General features: G+C 35.6%; 1 protein-coding gene, 1 long non-coding RNA gene and 2 pseudogenes across 2 annotated transcripts; 2 read left to right on the top strand and 2 right to left on the bottom strand.

Moving 5' to 3' along the window:
• Window positions 1–4,238: 4,238 nt before the first annotated feature.
• On the bottom strand, window positions 4,239–5,628 carry LOC140954516 (uncharacterized). The gene is made up of 2 exons (XR_012167874.1): window positions 5,254–5,628; window positions 4,239–4,638 (listed from the first exon to the last, which is right to left on the bottom strand). It is a non-coding gene; the product is annotated as an uncharacterized lncRNA (long non-coding RNA).
• Window positions 5,629–7,359: 1,731 nt separating this feature from the next.
• Window positions 7,360–9,507, top strand: LOC118041053 (ribosomal RNA small subunit methyltransferase-like; annotated as a pseudogene).
• Window positions 9,508–9,670: 163 nt separating this feature from the next.
• On the bottom strand, window positions 9,671–21,307 carry LOC118041870 (DNA mismatch repair protein MSH6-like; annotated as a pseudogene).
• Window positions 11,147–15,803, top strand: LOC118041055 (histidine kinase CKI1). The gene is made up of 7 exons (XM_035048155.1): window positions 11,147–11,200; window positions 11,440–11,679; window positions 11,808–12,476; window positions 12,726–13,101; window positions 13,199–13,755; window positions 13,908–15,137; window positions 15,582–15,803. The coding sequence occupies exons 1-7, from the start codon at window positions 11,147–11,149 to the stop codon at window positions 15,801–15,803; spliced, it is 3,348 nt and encodes a 1,115-aa protein (XP_034904046.1).
• Window positions 21,308–21,314: the final 7 nt, after the last annotated feature.

The raw sequence follows: 21,314 nt of genomic DNA, 5'->3' as shown, positions 1-21,314 counted from the left end.
GAATTTATTTTTTCAATATTGAGCTGGCTGATAATATAGCTTTAGCTTTCCCCACATGTTTTTTTTTATTTCTTTTTCTCTTTTTCCAAAATTGTTATTTTTTACATATATATATATTTTAGAATTATTTTTGTTGATTTTATTTTTTTTGCTATTGAGCTGGTTGAAATTTTAGTTTTTTTGGTTTTTTATTTAAAACACTATAGTTTTCCCCGCGTGTTTTTTTTCTCGCTTTTGTTTCTTTTTTTTTTACATGTTTTTTTTTTCATTTTTTTTTACCCAAAATTGACTTTTTTTTAAATAGTCTTTGTCAGTTTTTTTTTTATATTGAGCTGGTTGAGAACTTAGCTTTGTAGCTTTTTTCAAGGAAAAAAAAAACACTATGGATTGCTACAATGTTTCCCTTACATGGTTTTTGTTTATCTGCAGTGTTTCCCCCACATGTTTTTTTTTTAAATTATCTTTGTCAAATTTATTTTTTCAATATTGAGTTGGTTGAGAATTTAGTTTTAGCTTTAGCTTTCCCCATGTTTTTTTAAATTTTTCCCAAAATTGTCTTTCTTCTTTATATTTTTTTTTCACAATTTTTTTTGTTGATTTTATTTTTTTTACTATTGAGCTGATTAATAATTTAATTTTTTTAATTTTTTTCTTTAAAACACTAGATTGCTGCAGTGTTTCTCTACGTAGTTTTTTTATTAAATAACTTTTTTTTTCAGAATTATCTTTGTCGATTTTATTTTTTTTATATTAAGCTGATTGAGAATTTAGCTTTGTAGTTATTTAAAACATTGTAGATTGCTACAGTGTTTTCCCACATGATTTTTGTCTTGCTACAGTGTTTCCCCACATGTTTCTTTTTTGTCGATGTTTTTTTTCCAAATATGTTTTTGTCAAATTTATTTTTTTCATACTGAACCGGTTAACAATTTAGCTTTTTTTTTCTTAAAACATCGTTGATTGCTACCATGTTTTCCCATATGCTTTTTTTTTGTTATGTTTTTTTTTTAAATGGTCTTTGTTGTTTTTATTGTTTTTGATATTGAGCTGGTTAAAAATTACAACTGTAGATTTTCTTATGAAACACTATAGATTGTTATAGTGTTTCCATTGATGTTTTTTTTCCTTTCGTTTTTTTTTATATTTGTCAAAACTATCTTTATTGATTTTTTTGTAATACTAAGCTGGTTGAGAATTATAGTTGTATATTTCCTCACAAAACACTATATATTGCTACAGTGTTTTCTTAAGTGATTTTAATATTTAGCTGGTTGAAAATTTAGCTTTAACTTTCCCTGCATGTTTTTTTTTTCATTTTTTTATTATTTTCTTTTTGCTTTTTTTTTTCTTCCAAAATTGTCATCTTCTTTTTTTCATTTTTTTGTGTTTTTTTTTTTATAATTGTTTTTGTCGATTTTGTTGTTTTTAATATTGAGCTGGTTGAGAATATAACTTTGTAGTTTTTTCCTTTAAAATATTGTGGATGGTAACAATTTTTTTTTATATGATTTTTTTCACAAATCCACAATAATGCACAAGCATGCCACAAGCCCGGGGCATCGCGCGGGCATGTCACGCCTTTTACTAATATATTTACTTATTAATATATTATATTATTATAATTATAATTATAAATATTATTATATTGTATTATATTATATTATATTATATTATATAACTATTTTGTTCCTTTTTTTTCTTTTTAATTTTTTTTAATGAATTGTTTTTTGTTTGATTTATTTTGTTAATGTTTTTTTTTATTTAGTTATCAGATTTTCATGATACGGATCTCGGGTTTGATGGGTTAGCCTGATTTGACAAGTTATTTATTTCATTTAGTTTGGTTTGTTAAAGTTAATTTTCTTTCTATTTAATTATCAGACTTTCATATTTTCATGACACGTGTCCTGGGCTGGACGGGTTAACTTGGTTTGATGGGTTAACCCAGTTAATTCTGGGTAAACCCGTCATTTATTTTTCTATTTAGTTATCAAACTTTCATGATGTGAATCCCAGGTTTTACGGGATAACCTGATTTAAAGGGTTAACCCAATTAATTCAATTTTTTTTATTTTTCTTCATTAGTTTTTTCTTTTTTGTTGATTTTTTTTCTTTGTTTTTTTTAATCAATCTATTTAATTATCACACTTTTATGACACGATCTTATATCTAGACCCACATTCAATATTCTTTGGTCCGGTGTTGCAGCCAGGCTCACCCAAACTTGGGTCATGCAAGTTTAATTTTATTATTAATATTATAAATATTACTTTTAGGTCAGGCGTTGCAGCCAAATCCAAGTTTCTTGGGTATAACTTTGTAGAAAAACCCAAGATTTTTAAATTTTTATTTGTTTTAGTATTTTTTTATGCAAAAAAAATCACTCGCGGCATCGCGCGGAAGTGTCCAAGCTAGCTTCTATACATTTTAATTGATTTCATGAATTTTTAAATTAACAACCATATAAATTTCAAGTAGTTATCATATTAGCAACTGCATGATTTAAACTTAAAACTACAGGGAGAGTAAATTTCTTGATCTCAAGTTCTTATCACTGTACCACTATTAAATAATTTAAATTATATTTTCTTTTCATTACATTAAACATTAAACATTTTATGAGAGACATAGATCTAAAAGACAAAAATAGGTTGTAGTTTATGAATATTTTTTAGAAAAACAAAATGTGAAAAGGGGAAAAAGTAATTAGTTTGATGTTTAAGATTTTTAATTCGTGATTTTACTTGTAAAAAATTTATGACATTTTCTCAATTAAATTTCTTTATTTAAAGGACACAGGGTGGCCCTTGGTTAATTTGACAGGAACATAACAGTGTTTGTCGTTGTTTTATATCTGTTTATTTTTATATTTTAAGAGTATTTTTAAAAAAAGTAAAAAAATTATTTTAAATTAAATTTTTAATAATTTTCAGATTGTTTTGATATATTAGTATTAAAAATATTTTTCTATATAAAAAATAATTTTTTAATATAATTTTAAATAATTTTTTTTTTTTAAAAAAATCAAAACTCTAAGTACAATCTTATTTAGCGATTGACATCAATATAAATAAAAGTAAAGAGTAACTGAGTAAAGGTACCAAATTAAGCTTCAGAGCAGCATTACATTTGCCAAAAAATTTAATTTTTATGTTTTTTTATTGTTTTGTCGTCTAAAATAAATAAATTAATATTATTTTAATATATTTTTTAAATAAAAAATAACTTGAAAAAAATAAAATTGGCAGTCATCCTCTTGTTTCGTTTCGTGGAATTCTGGAAAAGAAAAGGAGCTTTCTCGCAAAGCAGTTTTACAAAATGGCCTTCCTTAACAGGCTGACATGGCCTGGCCTATACAAAGCAAAGTAGCTAGTTGACCAGGCCCGGAGAAAGGGCCCATCCTTTCGCTAAACAGACAAACCTCCAACCTTGCCATTTATTGGGAGATCTTTACTCAAAAGACAACCACCAATCTAGCTAGCCACCACACTACTACTAGCGTCGTCAGCTAAATTTAGATCTTATTTTGTTAGTCACCGCTTGAATTCATCAGATCACACCCATTTTCAATGGGCAAGTCTAATGGTAGTGATGCTTTGCCACGGAGCTTCTCGCAGTGGATCAAAGAGAAGGAAGACGAGGAGAAAGTGGGAAACGAGGGCGGGGAGAGCAAGTGTGTGGTAGCTCTCTGCCCATGTCTCGTATGCTTTATTCTTCTCCTTATTGTAGTCACGGTTATTCTCATAGTAAAGTTCCATTTCTTATGCCACACTCCTCTCCAATCTATTATCTTCACAAAAAATTGTCGCTGAATGTTCTAACTCAGCTCTCCCTGTAGCTGACTGACTGGTGAATATTGCAATTCACATGTATCCGTGCGGACCTTGACAGTGTATCAACTCGTTTGTGTTGTATTTTTTCTGTGTTATTTGTTCTTGAGATTCATCGCTCATGTATCGTGAACTACTATCTAATTTTTCTCAGTTCGTGTTTTTAAGCAAATCTCCACAATCTCTTCTGAAGCCAAAAGTAGGGATAATTTGTTCCCGCTGGGTTTTGCTAGTCTAGCACGCCTGTAAAAGTGAGGATTTGATCACTTAGAAACTACAAGACAGGACTTATCAGTGTTTGCAGGCTTTGTTTTGCACTGATAGTGGATTTATTCATTGCAGGACTCTGCAAGCCAGAGAAGAAAGTGGTAGAGCCATCGACATATAAAGAAGCGTCACAGAGTGTACTAAACAACCAAAGTTATCATCATATATTGTTCAGGATAACTAGAATCATACAAAAGAAGCTTAACTTCCATGTTTTCAACTTCGAGCAAAGAACAAAGGAAATATCAAGTAAGTTTTGATTTCTTCGTTTTAACTTGAGGCTTCTCAAGGATTTCATCATCTTCTGAAAAGCTTTCAGCTAGTTCATCAGGGACATCATTAGAAACATTATATTTAGTAATGAATTCCTTCAAAATGCTCATGCTGTGCTCTTTCATGGAAACCAACTGCTCAGAAACAGTATTGCCATTTAATGAATTGACAGCATACAGTTCTGACCCAAGTTTAAACGTTGCTTTAACACGAAGCCCTTGATTAATGGTGTCAGTAGCTTGTCCCGCCATTGTCTCCTTCGCAAACACTGCATTTTAACTGGTTGATTCAACATGAGATTTTCACCAGTGGTACTATACATATAACTGGAACAACCCTAAACTTCCCTTTGAGATTCTGTGCATCAACTTGAATCCAATAAAAGCCTATAATATAATTCATTGTACAAGCAATGCTTAAATGGAGAAATCGTAGCAGTAATGCATAATATGATTTAAGCCTTGAAAAAATGGGTCACGAAGCATTTCAAATCATCAACATATCATGCATTAAGAAAAAAGAACGATAATAGTTTTTTGACGTTGACAGAAAGGCCCAAGAGGTCATCGATCTGTATACCATGAAAATAAACAACAGAAATTCACTGGGTTTTGCAACACAGCTTAATCCATGTAAGGTAATAAATACCAATAATTAAAAAAAAATCAGAAAAAGGGGAAAATAATTAGATGAAGTAGCAGTGCAAAAAAATACTAGAAGAAAGCTGATGAGTTGGAGGAGTTTAAACTCAACTCAGCAGAAAAATCAAAGTGAGAGCCACCCTACTGGGTGGTTTTAAACACAAAACAAAAGGCTCAAAACCCAAACATAATAATAAGAAGTGGCAGGAGGAGGAGGAGGAGGAGGAGGAGGAGGAACTGACCTTGACCTTCCTAGTTAACACAAGCAATGAAGACAGGACAGGAGGCGGCAGCTGAGATTACACGGGGTTTTTTAACCTTTCCTCCTCTCCTCTTCATCTTACTTGGCGCACCATAATTACAGTTCTACCCCAGGCATATTTAAAAAGAATTTTGAAATCCCCCCCGTTAATTAATTAATTGCCCGACTTGACCATTGATTTTATTACCCTTTCCTTCCTGCCCTGTTTTACTTACAGGTTGGTTGTTACTCTGTAGTGCTTTTGGGTTGTCTTCTCATTCTCCCTCCCTATGTGGGTTTCCAAAAGCAACTTATTTATTTATGTCGGATATCTCTCAACTTCTCCTCCCTCGACTGCCTTAGAGCATCTCCAATGGAGTTGCTAAATAGATAGTGAAAAATAAAATAAATAATATTTTAGTTTTTTTTATTTGTTTTTTATACTATGAGAAAAGCCAAATAAAATATTAAAATGCCTTTTTTTTTTTTCCACAAATGTTATTCTTACATATCTCTTAAAAAAGCTAAAACTAATAAAGTGGGACCAACAAAAAAATAAACCAATTAAATCTAGTCATGTAGAAAAAAAAACATCAAAATCATAAAAAAAAATAATTATTCCACTCTAATAAAATTAGCTTTTCAAATGATTTTTTTTTAAAATATACATAATAAAAAAAACTATATTTATATTATTTAAAATACTATTTTATCAATTTATCTTTTTGAAATAGGCACTTACACCGTTTATTTATTTGGTTTGGCTTTCTTTACCACTATTGATTTTTTTTTTGTGGGCTTATATAATACTTGCTAGTTTTTATTGCCACATTTCCTTGAGCTATGAATTCGTTTATGCAATTTGCAAGTTTGATTGTTGGGATTGAGATAATGGACAAGTGAATGAATACTATAAAAAAGATGCTGTTAAACCTGAAGATTGATTTTTTTTTTCACACTCTCACTTGAGTTATTGATTTCATAAATTTTGTTGCGTCTTTATATATGAATTTTGAGTTGTAGATATTCAACATTGATCAAAGCTGCCATCCTTTATACTTTGTTCCAGCAATATTTCTGCTAAATTTTTTTTGTTTTTTTGAAGCCCCTTGCTGGCTTTTGAAGGTCCGAGTCCTGCCCAAGTCAGCTGGGATTGGTCTAATTATGAAAGGTTGTGTTTTTATGCTGCTAAGACTCGGTGATAAAACCTGTTCTTGGTTCACCTTTTCAGGTAATTGGTAAATACAAAATGATAGCTTGCACTCCAATTGGCATTCAAGTTTCAAAGGCCAACTCTACTCCAACACAAAGTTAATCCCCCTCAGTCAGAGTCAAGGGCGAGGAGGAGGAGGAGGAGGAGGAGGACAATGTAGTAGAGAGCAAGTGTGCCTCCCGGGTTGTAGCTCTCTGCCCTTCTCTCATTCGTGCTGTTCTTCTCGTGATCGTAGAGTTAGTCGTACTCACGGTCAAATCCCATTTGTTCGGCCATTATATAGCTTCAATGGCATTGCATTTCATAGAGGAAAAAAAAAAGAAATGAAAAATGATATGTAGTCAGATTCTTGGATGACCTCTTAACGAGTTAACTGGGTCGATTCTGAACGAGTGGCTGGGTTCAGTACTGAATTTGTGTGAGAACAAACCTGAATGGACTTTATCTGGCGGTGCATCAAAGCCATTGAATGTACACTAGTCATATAAGGTAGGATATTAAGATAAGATGTGAAGTGGATATTAAGAGAATTTATTTATATTTGTGCTAATGGACAAGATTGTATGTCATAGCATTTATTATTATAATTGATGAGTTTTTGTTTCATTCGACTAGAATCAACTTTCATGCTCGTATTTTTTCGAGTCTTAGGAAAATTACAAAGATAGTATTTAACACGTGTTTAGAGTTCAAGACATAAATGATAATTTCTTAAACTATAATAGGTAATTCTAATATATTAAGAGTAATTTTTTCAAAAAAATATGGTTTTTAATGAAATTATAAATATTTAAATGAAAAAAAAAATAGCCAAAACAAACTAAAAATTCATGAACTGAAAATGTCATTAAGCCAGCTAATTTATCTTCCTTTTCCTTCGTTTCCTTGGCAGAACCTCTCTTTTGCTCACAAATATAGAGTGGGTGTTGGAGGATTTGGAACGAGATGCTTGATGAAGGGTTTGAGCCTGATATTGTCACCCATAATATTATGCTTGAAGGGTTGTTAAGGAGTAAAAAGAGGTCTGATGCAATCAAGTTCTTTGAGGTCATGAAAGCCACGGCAGCAATGGCAGGATTTTAGAGTTAGTGTTATTGAAGACCACCAGCAGCCGCAGCAGCAACAATGGCAGGCGGTAAGATAAGAAAAGAGAAGGCATCATCACGGGGGGCACCTTCTTCAAATCACTACCAAGGAGGCATACCCTTCCACAAATCCAAAGGACAACACATCCTCAAGAACCCATAGTTGGGAAGAACACCGACGTTGGTGACTCCATAGTCCAAAAATCAGGCATCAAGAGCACCGACGTTGTTCTTGAGATTGGTCCTGGTACTGGAAATCTCACCAAGAAACTTCTCGAAGCTGGCAAAATGGTTGTTGCTATCGAGCTCGACCCTCGCATGGTTCTCGAGCTTCAAAGCCGCTTTCAAGGCACCCCTTTCTCTAATCGCTTAAAGGTACCATTATCATTGTTAATTTGGCAAGTTGTTTATCTCTTACGAAAAACTAATCACTCGGCATTCACAGGTGATCCAGGGTGATGTGCTAAAGACAGACCTTCCTTATTTCGATATATGTGTGGCAAATATCCCTTATCAGATATCTTCACCCCTCACATTCAAATTATTGAATCATCAACCTTCCTTCAGGCGTGCCATCATTATGTTTCAGAGAGAATTTGCTATGAGACTTGTCGCTCAGCCAGGTGATACCTTATACTGTCGTCTTTCTGTTAAAACCCAACTCTATGCTAGAGTCTCCCATCTTCTCAAAGTTGGGAAGAACAATTTCAGGCCTCCACCCAAGGTGGATTCCTCTGTTGTTCGAATCGAGCCTAGGAAACCATGTCCACAGGTGAATCCTAAGGAATGGGATGGATTCATAAGGATTTGTTTCATTCGAAAGAACAAGACACTTGGTTCTATTTTTAGGATAAAAAATGTTCTTTCCATGCTTGAAAAGAACTACAAGACCCTTCAGGCGCTGCAGCAATTGCAAAATGGTTCCTCGGGGAGTAGAAACTCAGACAGACCAACTAATCATCGGACAACAGTAGAAACTTGAAAAAAGTGATGTTCACGGAAAACGTCCATAACAGGAATCACAAAGGCAGCGAAAGACCACCAGCAACGGAAATAAAAACGACGTCGAAAACAAAATCCCTCTTCAAACATCCGCATTCGACCACTGGAATCACACTTGCATCTGCGGTGCTTACATTCTGAGAAACTCACCATACCTGGTGCGCGTGGCTTTCATCAAATGATTCATATAGGGCTTCTCTCGTGGAAATGTTAGAAGAAGCTTTTAGAGAAAGGCAAACGCTTTTAATTATTTTTTTTATACAAATCAGAGTCAATACTGTTAAGAGAAATCCCAGAAGTCTTGAGTGATGATAAGGGCGGGCAATCAGAATAACACCATTAGCTTAGTAACTCAACAATGAAGAGTCAAAATAACTACACTAGAATTATAACTCCAAATCAAAGCATGGAGGCAAGGCTGGTGGAGGCCTGAAATAAAATCGTCAAAAACACTGGCATCTGATCACACCAGACATTAGAGTCAACAATCTCAGACGAAAGCACTCAATCAAACAAAGCATTGGCCCTCAATCATACCAGAAAGCAGTGCGGATCAAGTGAAATGTTTGCAAGCCCATAACAAAACAGAGTAGACCAGCTGATGATCTCCGAGTTTAGCATCACGAAGCACCTCCAGAGGAACAACAACTAAATATGTTGCAAGTAAATATATCAAACTCACCAGTGAATATCTCAACTAAGTATGACCTTCCACAACCAGTCATCTGAAATTTTGGATTCATTGGTGATTATAGCTGTGGCCTCTCAATCTTGAAAACTAACTTCTGCAGCAAAAATGGTACATGGTTCAGATATTCAGGAGGATTTCACTAAACATTCACCCTTACCCACGTCAGCCATGAATTCAGCCCATGCAGCCTCCACTTTCTTTCGAAAGTGACCCAGGAAATTCACTCTAAATGATTTGTTTTACCTTTAATTAAATCAATGCAAACCTCAGCACCAACACTGGAAAATGGCAGAGAAGCACAATAGTTTTATTCGCGGCATGAAAGAAGAGATCTAATGCTTAATAGAAGAAAAATCATAGAGAAGGAAAGTATAGTAACAATAAAAACTGGACCAATTTATATTGCATTAAAGACAAGTAACATATCTCTTGAAAAATAACTAAAATAAGAATTAAAACAAGAAATGTGGGACGTAATGAATACAAAATTATACAGCAAAAACCAGCACCAATGGTCATGGGCATTCACTAAACAAATATTCATCAGTAAAGAACAGGAAGAAATGATATTCGCCAACCATCATCCATCCATCTCATAAAAAGAGTACCGTTGGTCACGGGCAAGTTGAGTACACTTTCTATTACCAGGTTCTCTTCTCTTAACTCTCTTCTTCATCATCTCAGCCCACCTGGCAAACACATTAGAGACTTCAAACTTGCCAGAGAACTTCATTTTTTGAGCTAACTCCTCAAGTAAAACAGGCTTCCCAGCTCGGGAGAAATCAGCGGCAAATTTGTTGTAGTCTAGTTGAGGACCTTTCATTCCCTTTTCTATCATCTCCTCCAGATATTTGCATGCCTCTTCAGATCTACCCTGACTTATAAGCCCTCCAATGAAAACAGTGTAGGAGTTATCATCAGGGCAAAAGCCCTTCTTACTCATCTCATCCCAAATTGCATGACCCATTTATTAGCAGTACAACAGCAGCAGCAGCAAGCAAAACAGCTTCATCTCTATGCAGCTTCATAAATCAAAACTCTGCAACAGCAACAGCAGCATCACCAAAGCAGCAGCAGCATCACAGCATCCTCTAACCAAATCTTGATCAACTCCTGTCACGCCAACATCCAAGATTGTAGGGAAAATACTCCAACGGCTACTACACTCCAGAATGGCAACCCACCATACATGGAAATTACAGTTGAAAGCAAATCAGAGACAAATCAACCTCCATAATCAAGAAATCCTACTCCAACAGCTACTACACTCCAGAATGGAAACCCACCATATATGGAAACTAGCTGGATGCAAATCAGCCTCCATAATGACGAAATCCTGTAACTATAGAAACAAATACAACTATGGAAAGTTAATAGTTACTCCTTTTCTTATATATATAATTACATCCTGCACAAGTTGTATTGTGTGTGCTTACATCTCATTTTATATATCAATAAGAGAGAATTAATTCACCATCTTCTGCTGCTCTATTCTCTTCGTCTGTCATATTTTCTTCTCCATTTCATAGTTTCTTATTTGAAAGTAAGATTTCATGATCATATTGTAAGAGTGGATTAAAGGTTCAATTCCATTTTGAATCATCTTCTTGGCATCATCTGGCATTCTCTGGCTGGTCATCAACTTGATAAGGGCATTATAGGTTTTCCCATCAGGTGGGCAGCCCTTTTCTTTCATCTCCTTCAACAATTCATAAACCATGTCCATCCTCTTATGATTCCCATACCCTGTCATCAAACATGTGTAAACTGCAGCATTGACATCATAGTCTCAAACTGTCTAGCCACTCTATATTTGTGGAAATATTATTGATTTGATTCTCTATGGTTTTCATGGATGCAGAGCGTTCATTTCAGCCTTGTTTGATTACATCTACAAAATCCAATGAAGCTCAGCTCATTGATAGCGTCAAGGCCTGTTCTCATCTTCATCATCCTGGTACTACACTTGTTCATTTTAATAAAACTACGTACTTGCATGCAAAATTCTTTTATTAGTTTGATTTTCAACGTAGATTATTATTATATGCCTAAAATATAATGATGAAAATATTTAATTTCTTCGATGATAATCACCTATTCTAAAGTGGGTTTTGAACTAATATTTTTTTAGTAATTAGTATGTTCCTTTTCATGTATTCGGAATTGCAATCAAGGTTTGTACAAACTTAAATGCAGGCAATTGGAGTTTTGCTACTCCCTTGTGTAGCGGTACCATGGTGGTATAACATGATCAAACATATGAAGAAGCACATAGATTTCAACGTCCATGTTGTTCAATCTGGATTGTTGTCTGAAATTGAGAACGTAGCTAAATATTTGCACCCCATAAACTCATCTGCAATAAATTTAGCAAGAGTTATGAGTTCCTCCATCAATGGAAGCAAAGTACTCTCATCATATGATGTTGAGAATAAGGTTTGTGTCCATACTCAATTAATATACTTTAGAAGTTACTAGTATTTGTAATAATAATGTTACAAAGAGGGGTAATTTACCATTAATAGTGCTAAGTTCAGTTTTTGTTCTTCTCCTTTTGTCTGCAGGTAGCTCCCTCGTTGTTTCAAGCATTTTCAATAATTCCTTTCATATCGCAGATTTCATATATTGGATTGGGAGGTCCTTTCTTCTCATACTATTATGAAGGCAACCAAACATTTGCTATGTACTCTAACTCTACAGCATCAAATGCGAGGAACTTTTCTTGGTATAGACAACCTGTAGATTCAGACACAGGAAGAGTATATGAAGATGCAGTTAAATCCCTTCCTTTTATTACAACTAATGCAAGTTGGATTGAGCAAGCATTAAATAGTAGTCAAGGGTATGCATCATTTGAGAGTGGATGGAACAGTGCTCAAGATCCTCTATTCCTTAACACAGTTAGTTTACATGGACAAGGAGTCCTTTCTTTAGGGTTTTCAGCTAAAGCATTAACTAGTTTCTTCAACAACATAGAACTTTATGGTGGGAGCTTGTACTTGGCTACCCAATCCGGCAAAGTTCTTGTAGGAGGACTGCCTAACACTCAAATTATGATAAAGAAAAATTCAGTTTCTCTATACATGACAAAACTAAATGCTGATCAAATTGATCACGTTGGAAATGTTTCATGCATGCCGAACAATGGCAACCTAGAAGATTCAGTGTTGTACCTTGAGGAAGCAAAGTACAGAGTTTTCTGCTCCCAGGTTGAAATTGTGGGAGTGCAATTGGTATGTATTATTCTTGAAAGTATGCATCTTTGCAATGAGTGTCTGAATAAGTTTTTAGTCACAAGTTACTTTATGGTCACTTTGTTATGGTATACTGCTGTGTTTTCATTTAGAGATCATAAAATTCAAGTTTTTCATCTGTGGTTGTCGCTTAAAAATCATTCATGCAAGATTGGCTCATAGATTAATTTGAATTTTATTGATAACTGCTTTCTAAATTCATACAATTTATGGGAATCTGGATTGCAGGTATATGCGTTGGCTTTCCCATACAATGGACTAGCGAGAAGTGTTAAAAAGAGCATCAAAATATCCCTCATTTTATTCATAATAATGATTGCTGCAATTTTCGTTTCGATTGTTACTTTCATAGTGCTAGTGGTTAGGTCTACAAGAAGGGAAATGCACTTGTGTTCAACACTAATAAAGCAAATGGAAGCAACGCAACAAGCAGAACGAAAGAGTATGAATAAGAGTCTTGCATTTGCTAGTGCTAGCCATGACATTCGAGCGGCTTTAGCAGGCATTACTGGTTTGATAGAGATATGTTATGCAGAAGTGCATGCAGATTCCGAGTTAGACACAAATTTACAACAAATGGATGGTTGCACAAAGGACCTAGTAGGTAAGCTTATATATGGACTAATCTTTTTAGCACATTATAATTATAGTTTTTTAAATAGAATCTTCTCTTTAATAATTTAAATTTCTTACCTGTACAGGTTTGTTGAATTCTATTCTTGATACCAGCAAAATTGAAGCCGGCAAAATGCAACTTGAAGAAGAAGAATTTGATTTAGCCAAGCTTCTTGAAGATGCAGTTGATTTGTATCATCCTGTGGGCATGAAAAAAGGTGTAGATGTGGTGTTGGACCCCTATGATGGTTCCATTCTCAAACATTCTCGAGTGAAAGGCGACAGGGGAAAACTAAAGCAGGTCCTGTGCAATTTACTTAGCAATGCTGTTAAGTTTACATTTGAGGGGCACGTATCAGTTCGAGCCTGGACTCAAAAACCCAGTTTAGAGAACAAGATAATCGCTTCCAATCAGAATGGTTTGTGGAGATGTTTTTCATGCCTTTTTTCCAAGAACAAAAAAGAATTTAATGCAATGAAGCCAAAACAAAGCTCTATGGAATTTGTATTTGAGGTGAATGATACAGGTAAAGGAATTCCGAGAGAAAATCAAAAATCAGTGTTTGAGAATTTTGTTCAAGTCAAAGAAACAGCTCTTGGACAAGGAGGAACTGGCTTAGGACTTGGCATCGTTCAATCTTTGGTACGTACTCAACTTTTGCACAAATTAACTAGTAGTTTTTTTATAGCACATTAAGCACCAAAGCCTATTTAAATCCTCAAAACATGTTCCATTCTTGTTTATGCTTTTGATTATATTTCTTCGATCAACCTTTGTTAAATAATTTTCACCAGGTGCGTCTAATGGGAGGAGAAATAGGAATCATGAATAAAGAAAATGGCGAGAAGGGAACTTGCTTCAAGTTCAATGTTTTCCTTGACATATGCGAGATACCTTCAACAGATATCCAAAATGCTAAAGTTGATATTGAAGGTGATTCCATGCCTGATGGTGAACTTAACTATTCGAAGCTGACTATTCAAACTCCTTCTCCAGGCCTAGTGATTCGCACCCCTAGTCCCAGGCTGTCTATACTTAGTTCTAGTCCCAAGATTGAAGGATCCCATGTTGTTCTATTGATTCAAAATGAAGAGCGGCAAAGAAGTTCACAGAAATACATAAAAGGTTTGGGGATAAAAGTATCATCTGTGAAGCAATGGGAGCATCTTCACTCTACCCTAAAGAGGATAAAAGCCAAGCAGAATGTTTCACCACATAGTTCTTCAGGAAAATCTGATTTGGGCTTAAGAAGTGACCATTTTAACTCTAGATCAATGAAGGATGTGCCTTTAAGTTCCATGGACGGGATACATCAAAAACCATCCACAAGTAGAAGCAATAATCTTAGAGGTGCACCAGGCTTTGTATTGCTTGTGATTGATGCTGGTGCTGGACCATTTCAGGAACTTTGTAGAGTTGTTGCTGAATTTAAAAAAGACCTTCATAGCAGTTGCTGCAAAGTTGTTTGGTTGGATAAACCAACTTCACGAAGTATTAATTTGAGAGGCTTTGAACAGGACTTGATCGATCCACGGGATGACATTTTGTTGAAACCATTTCATGGTTCTCGCTTGTATCAAGTGATTCGACTTCTACCTGAATTCGGGGGTCATGGACTTATTTCCAGATCAAAGAGAGAGAGTGCAATCCAAGCAGAAAGCACTTCAAAAAATGAAAAAAATAGGAAGAATCCTTTGTTAGATGATCCAGATCATTCTCATGTTAGATCCAAATCAAGACAGTCTCCAACTGAAAGGCTACCAGTTAAATCATCAGAGATCCAAGAAGCACGTGGTAATCTAAGCAAAGACAAATCCTTAAGCGGTTTGAAATTCTTGGTCGCTGATGATAATGAAATATCCCGCAGAGTGACCAGGCACATTCTTAAAGGGCATGGTGCAACTGTTGAGGTTTGTGAAAATGGGGAGGAAGCTTTCCAACTAGTTCGCATAGGTCTACACAACCAAAGGGAACATAACCACTCTATTGTGCTTCCTTATGACTATATATTAATGGATTGCGAGGTAAAGAAATGAATCTCACTACTTTCATGTTGTTATCAATTGTTTTCTTTGCTAAAAATGCCTACTTATCTTTTATTTTCTTAAAACAAACAACAATAGCACCTAACAATAAACTTAAAACAGGCTAGTAATTAAGTGGTTGACTAGAAGTTTCTGCAAATCTCACGAAATAAAGCAGTACGCATTGTTGCTGTCTAACAACAATATAATGTTTTCCCCCAAACATTATATTGTCAGTTTGCTTTTTTTTTTTTTAGGATAAAATGGGGAGAAGGCTATGGATGTGAGTTTAGACAGCTAAATGATTTATTAGTTCTTGCAACTAGTATACATGATGGAAGATCATGGGGAAATATGTTGCCACTTAAACTTGGTTCATGTAAATAATTTTTATTTTATGATAAAGTTTACGCTAACCATGTTGTAATATCTTGTATTCAACAGATGCCAAAAATGGACGGGTGTGAAGCAACAAGACAGATAAGAAAAGAGGAGAAGTTTTATGGCGTTCACATCCCTATCTTAGCATTCTCAGCAGATAACTCAGGAGGTGAAGGTAAGAAGATGGAGGAGGCTGGAACAGATGGCCGAGTGAATAAAAAAATCAATATGGAACAGCTGGAGGAGACCATCAGAAACATTCAACGAAAAAGAATGCATCTTTAATCCCTTTAATGTATCTTCATTGTAATTTTGTATTGCTTCTAAACATTAGATTAATGCATGCATGGAAAATGAGCTTGTACTAATTTATCCTAGAAGTAATGCTAACCTTACCGTATATCCTTTTCAAAAGTAGTTCTAAAAATTTCATGCATTGAATGAGTGGACTTTATAAATCCAATGGTTGAGATTTTTCAGTAAAAATATTTTAAGTAAGATAACAGTACTCCCCGTAAAAGCAATGTAGTTTATGATAGTTTAGCATGGGAGTTGAAAGGGTAGATGATTTTGCATTATAACTTTGTTCTTTTTTAATCGTGAATGACTCTGCTCATCATTCGTTGTTCGGTTTATTTAATACTAAATGGTTCTCCTGGAGTCTTGTTTTTTGCCAACTTTTATTTCAGTTCTAGATTCCGGCACTTTACCTGATTTCCTAACAACCTGGATATTCAATATTGGACTAGTTGAAAGTTTCATATATTTTTTTATTTGATTTCTATGTTGCTATTTCAATTTTACAGGAAAAGCTGCATAAACTTGGGCACTTTACTCACAATCACAAACATCCTCCTATAAATCATCGATTCAGCCACATTTATAAACTGGGACAGTCATAGGGACCGTGACCCTTTCTCTTAAATGAAATGCTTCAAAATTACTAAGAAAACTCACCAGCATCAATGCGGTTTCTGAAAGCTCTGTCAAAAATGTACTCTCGCCTGCCATATATGATCTTTTGCACCCATTCTGACAAAGATGCAGTCAACAGGAGACAACTCAAAGCTTTTCAGCAGGGACATCGGCTCCAATCTGTGGAAAAAAAATCAAAGATGGAGAATGTGGATGGTTACCAGGCAAAACATATATTTTGAAGGATAGATAATTTACCTGGGTCAGAATCACAGCCAAACAAACTTGCCGAAGTGTAGATTTTCCACCCATGTTAGGACCAGTGAGAAGGATAAAGCTGGCACACCAAGCACCACCAATACTAATGTCATTTGGGACAAATGCACCCTTTCCCAAAGAATCGCTCCTAACATGCTTGGGCCACTAATTCACAGCCACGTAGAGCGGATATAAGCTCCTGAAGCTGCTTTTTTGCTGCATCCTCATATAAAACTACTTTATTTGCATTTCTTCCATTGGCTTCGCTGTTTTTCAATAAAAATAATGCACAAGAAACGTATTTACATGAAGCTCAGTACTTGCATGATGCTAGAAAAATACATTTGATGCAAGCTTAATTCCTTCTTATCCTTACCTGGTAGAAAATATGCGCACAAGCAGCCACTCAATGTCTGGAAGCCCGGACAACACCTTTTGAAATTCAACCATCATGGGTTGATTTACCCCCTGAAAGTTAGCTATGATATCAGAATGCAAACTCAAACAGCAATTAGCTGGTTAGAGAACGAAAAATAAAAAAGAAATGCAACTATCTGGCAGAAAATTGAAGAGATCAAAATATTCAACTCAAAAATAAAACTTGAAAAATTACGAGAGCACTTAATCATATGGAGAAAAGCACTCCATACTCCTTGGACTTTGAAAACCAAAAGATATTTATGGTCCCATCAAAGTATAAACTTTGAAGGGACCATTTCAAAACAGTCCTGCCCTTATGCAATTTTGCTAGAAGTGGCTGCTTTCAAGCCTTGAACCTGCAACATCATAGCTGCAAGCCCGAGATTTCAAGTTTTGCAAACAACAATGAAGACCTTAAGAAATCCATTTTTTTGAAAAATGTGGAAAAAGAAAATGGAAAGAGAAAAGGGAATGAACCATGCCAATGATAGTAGCCACAAATTTATTTGGGAATCAAAACAGTATTACTGTTTTAGGTTTTTCATTAATACACAGCCCGTTGATTTTCAAATGGAAAAACTGGCATATGATAGCTAATTGACACTTTCCTCAAAATAAATCATCAATCCATATACTCTAACTTTTAGTTCAAGCATTAGAGGCTTTGGAATTGTTCACCAAGGTCTAAAATTCCAATTATATATATATAAAGTTCACCCAGCAAAACATCTCATGCTAGAAAATGAATACTTACAGGAAACTTACCCGCAGACCTGCTACAGCATCCTGACGATCTTTAATTGATTCCAAATGGTATAATGGTCTTGCTAGCCATGTTTTCAGCAACCTCTTTCCAAATGCCGTCACACAATGATTCAATTGCGCATACAGCGCCCTTCATAGATAACAAAATACCTTAAACAATTTTCAGGAGAAATTTTTTTTGGCATATTTAAGAGCATATGACACCCTTACCCTGAAGTGTCTCCATTTCTGCTATTCTAAAAAATCTTAAGGTTCTCCAGGGCAGCAGCATGAGAATCATGTATGGTTTCTTAGCAACCTCTTAGAAATCAGAGCAAGGAAGGGAATCAAATTTTGCAAATCTAAGCAATGTCCCCCTTAGTGTTTCTTTTGTAATCACCGCACATATTTCACGTTTTACAACCTAAACAAATGGGAAATAATTGTCGAAGCTTGGGATGAAAGAAACTAACAAGAGAATGCCTAGAACATCGTAAAAAAAATTATTAAGACAAGTAATCCAACATGTGATTAGTGTTAACATCTAGACTAAGTTTCAAGTGGTTTCTGAATCTGATTTAAACATGGTCCTAAAATGACTGCGGGTTGATCATCAACAAATAACAGAGCAGTCCACTCAATCAAATGTTGAATAACAATGGAAGATGAAATTCCCAGGTAAAAATTTCAGAGACGTGAAATAAATTCAGACCTTGTCTTTAGAACCTTTCTCTTTGCGACGAAGCTCTAACTGTTCAGGTGTTTCTGTCTGCTCTACAACAAGAACTCGATAACCCAGCTCTTCCAGGCAGCTTGTTAAATTTCATTGGAGAAACAAATGAGGCTAAATAGAAAAAGGAGAAAATAAGTACAGGCCAAACTTTCTAGCCAATTTCTCCACATTCAAAGAGAAGTTCTTCTCTGGAAAGCCACAGTGAGGTTGTTCTCCCTAAGAATCCAAGAAGGAATCATATAACAAACTTGATTCAAAATCCAAAGAAACAAATAAATTCCAAAATATGTAACCAAGAATAGAAGACAAATGCCTCAGGCCAATTTTGATGCCTTCTGATTAAATGATTGCATTGAGAAAGAGTCAACAAAGACAGCAGAGTCCAAAAGATAGTATTCATGATCGTTAGCACTTAATGAATCCTACCTTCATATATTGCAAATCTAGTTCTTTAGCTCCTACATGGGCATCCATTTCAAAGAGCTCATAAAATTTGCCCATCTGCACCAGCAGAAATGATATAATTATTATTAGGCAGAACCCAGTAAAGAGAGATTTGATGAATGTATGAAATCCATCTGACTTATGCACATACCTTGAAAAACAAAACCTATCCATGTGCTTTGACTTAAACTCCCACCATTGTCTCTGCACATAACAAACAACGAAATTCAAGAAGATAGTTTCAAACCAATCAGTGTATGAAAGCCCCTACCTGGCCACCTGTTAAACTCTTTGCAAACTCAGCGGGCAAGTATAGAGTCCTGGGATCATAATCTACATCTCCAGGACGCCTTCTCTTTGCATCCCTGCGTTCTCTGTTTCAGAATCAAGGCAAGTAGCAATCAAGGGTGATGCTTCATTCAAAACAACAAACAGCTGGAGCTTCATCAACTATTTACTGTGTTCTTTATTAATTTACTTAGTTATTTTGCTGGGTTGACCTCACTACATCAAGATGTACATCAGTGGGCCTAAAACATGAGATTCACATGCGCGAGAAGGGTTAAAAATGAAAATAACGCAGGCAGACAATGCACTGAAAGAAGTGAATGGTTTCTCCATTATCTTCAAAATGATGTACGATCATAGATATGAATGAAGACTAGAGCATATGGACCACATTGTTGCAATAAGAACTTACCGTCCACGAAACGGAAACTTTTCAGCTTCACGCGTGCTAAATCTTTCTGATGCATCAGTCATTATCAAAGCCGTTAAAAACTCCATCTGCAGTAAAACATGCACAAATTCAACAACAGTGATTGATACGTGACTTAAGTGTTATTTTTTCCCTTTTTATGGGAATGTAAAACCTTGTTCTAGCTCCTTTTATTCAAAATTTTTATAGAAGCATACATTTACTGTAGCAAAATAATTATCCTGGCAGTAACCGTGATCATAGCATAAATGAAGATGCTATTGCAGAGACAAACATATCCAGATAGAAACTACAAATAAAAGGAAGCGCTTCGAATCATAAAGAAATTCTCATGTAATGTCTAACGAGTCAGTATTTCCAGCCTGTCCAACAATACCCATTTTGTTATTGACTTCAGCACGTGTTTTTAGGCTTTTCTAAACAAAATGTGATGAGTCCATGTCATAAATTTCTTCCAACAACCCTCCTTATCCCAAACAAATAGAGAAGGAAAAACATTACTTACTCTCCTTGTTGAGCTGAAACCGTGACTCCTCCCGTACTCGCATCCCCACCACTCTTTCCCTTCTTTCCCTTCTTTCCCGAATCCAACTTTCCACCTTCTCCACTTGCTTTCCTTTTCCTCGAATCCTTCCCACCTCTCTTTCCTTTCTTGCCATCATCCGCTTCTTCCTCATCCATCAAATCAACGTCCTCCTCCTCGCTAACATCCTTCTCAGCATTCTTTCCCCAATCTTCATCACTCGAGTCGTCACCACCACTACCACCACCAGCACCGCCATTATCGCCCTCGACATTCTCCATCTCATCATCTTCAAGCACAATCTTCCTAAAACCCAAAGAACCCCTGCGCAACCTCTAAAATTTCTTAACACATGGCTCTACCCACTCAATCTTCTCATTGCTCAAATCCAACAATTCCTTTTCAGAATCATCATATTGTATCAAATGCTTCTTCGATTCATCATCGTAAGATTTGACACGACCCTCGTACCAGCTCTTATCCAGGGGCCGTAAACCCAAACCCTCCTCTCCACCACCTCTTTGCCATACACTCCAATTGTTGAAGGAGACGGTGACGGAGTTTGTCCAATAACTAGCAGGGGTTTTTTAGGCTTAGATTGGAGTGGCTAAGCAGTAGTTGGGCTAGAACTAGGGCTTTGGGTTCGAGAGCTAGGGCTAGTGTTAGGTTTAGTATAGGATTTAGGGATTTGCTTCTTAGAGAGCGTGGGAGAAGTAGATGGAGAAGGAGTCTTCGTCGTCTTGGAGAAGAAGGCAGTTATTTGGCGCTGTGGATTTACTATTGGTGAACTACCGTTGCTCTGTTTACGCGACGGTGCCATTTTTTCAATCTTTATTTTATTTTTTGCGGCTTCGAGAGAGGTAGAGACTGACCACAGAGAGCGAGCAAAATAAATGAGATGAAGTGGGAAGATGAAGAACGAAAGAGGTGGAGAGTGGAGTTTTTAAAATGTGGCGGGAATTTGGGCGATCATTGATTGTGGGCGTCGGGCGCTTAAAGCTTACTTTGTTCGCTGCGCTTCTAAGAGTTGATTGAGGTTGG

Source organism: Populus alba, chromosome 14 (genome assembly GCF_005239225.2).
Source record: "Populus alba chromosome 14, ASM523922v2, whole genome shotgun sequence".
Lineage (NCBI taxonomy): Eukaryota > Viridiplantae > Streptophyta > Magnoliopsida > Malpighiales > Salicaceae > Populus > Populus alba.
Note: the sequence above shows the minus strand (reverse complement) of the source record. Positions and strands in the feature narration are given on the sequence as shown.

What these genes read in the sequence shown, in the direction of transcription:
- LOC118041055 (XM_035048155.1), top strand. Translation starts at nt 11,147, where the DNA reads ATGAAGCTCAGCTCATTGATAGCGTCAAGGCCTGTTCTCATCTTCATC. An exon ending in CATATGATGTTGAGAATAAG is followed by an intron (nt 11,680 to 11,807) that starts GTTTGTGTCCAT and finishes TTTTGTCTGCAG; the next exon opens with GTAGCTCCCTCGTTGTTTCA. An exon ending in AAATTGTGGGAGTGCAATTG is followed by an intron (nt 12,477 to 12,725) that starts GTATGTATTATT and finishes TCTGGATTGCAG; the next exon opens with GTATATGCGTTGGCTTTCCC.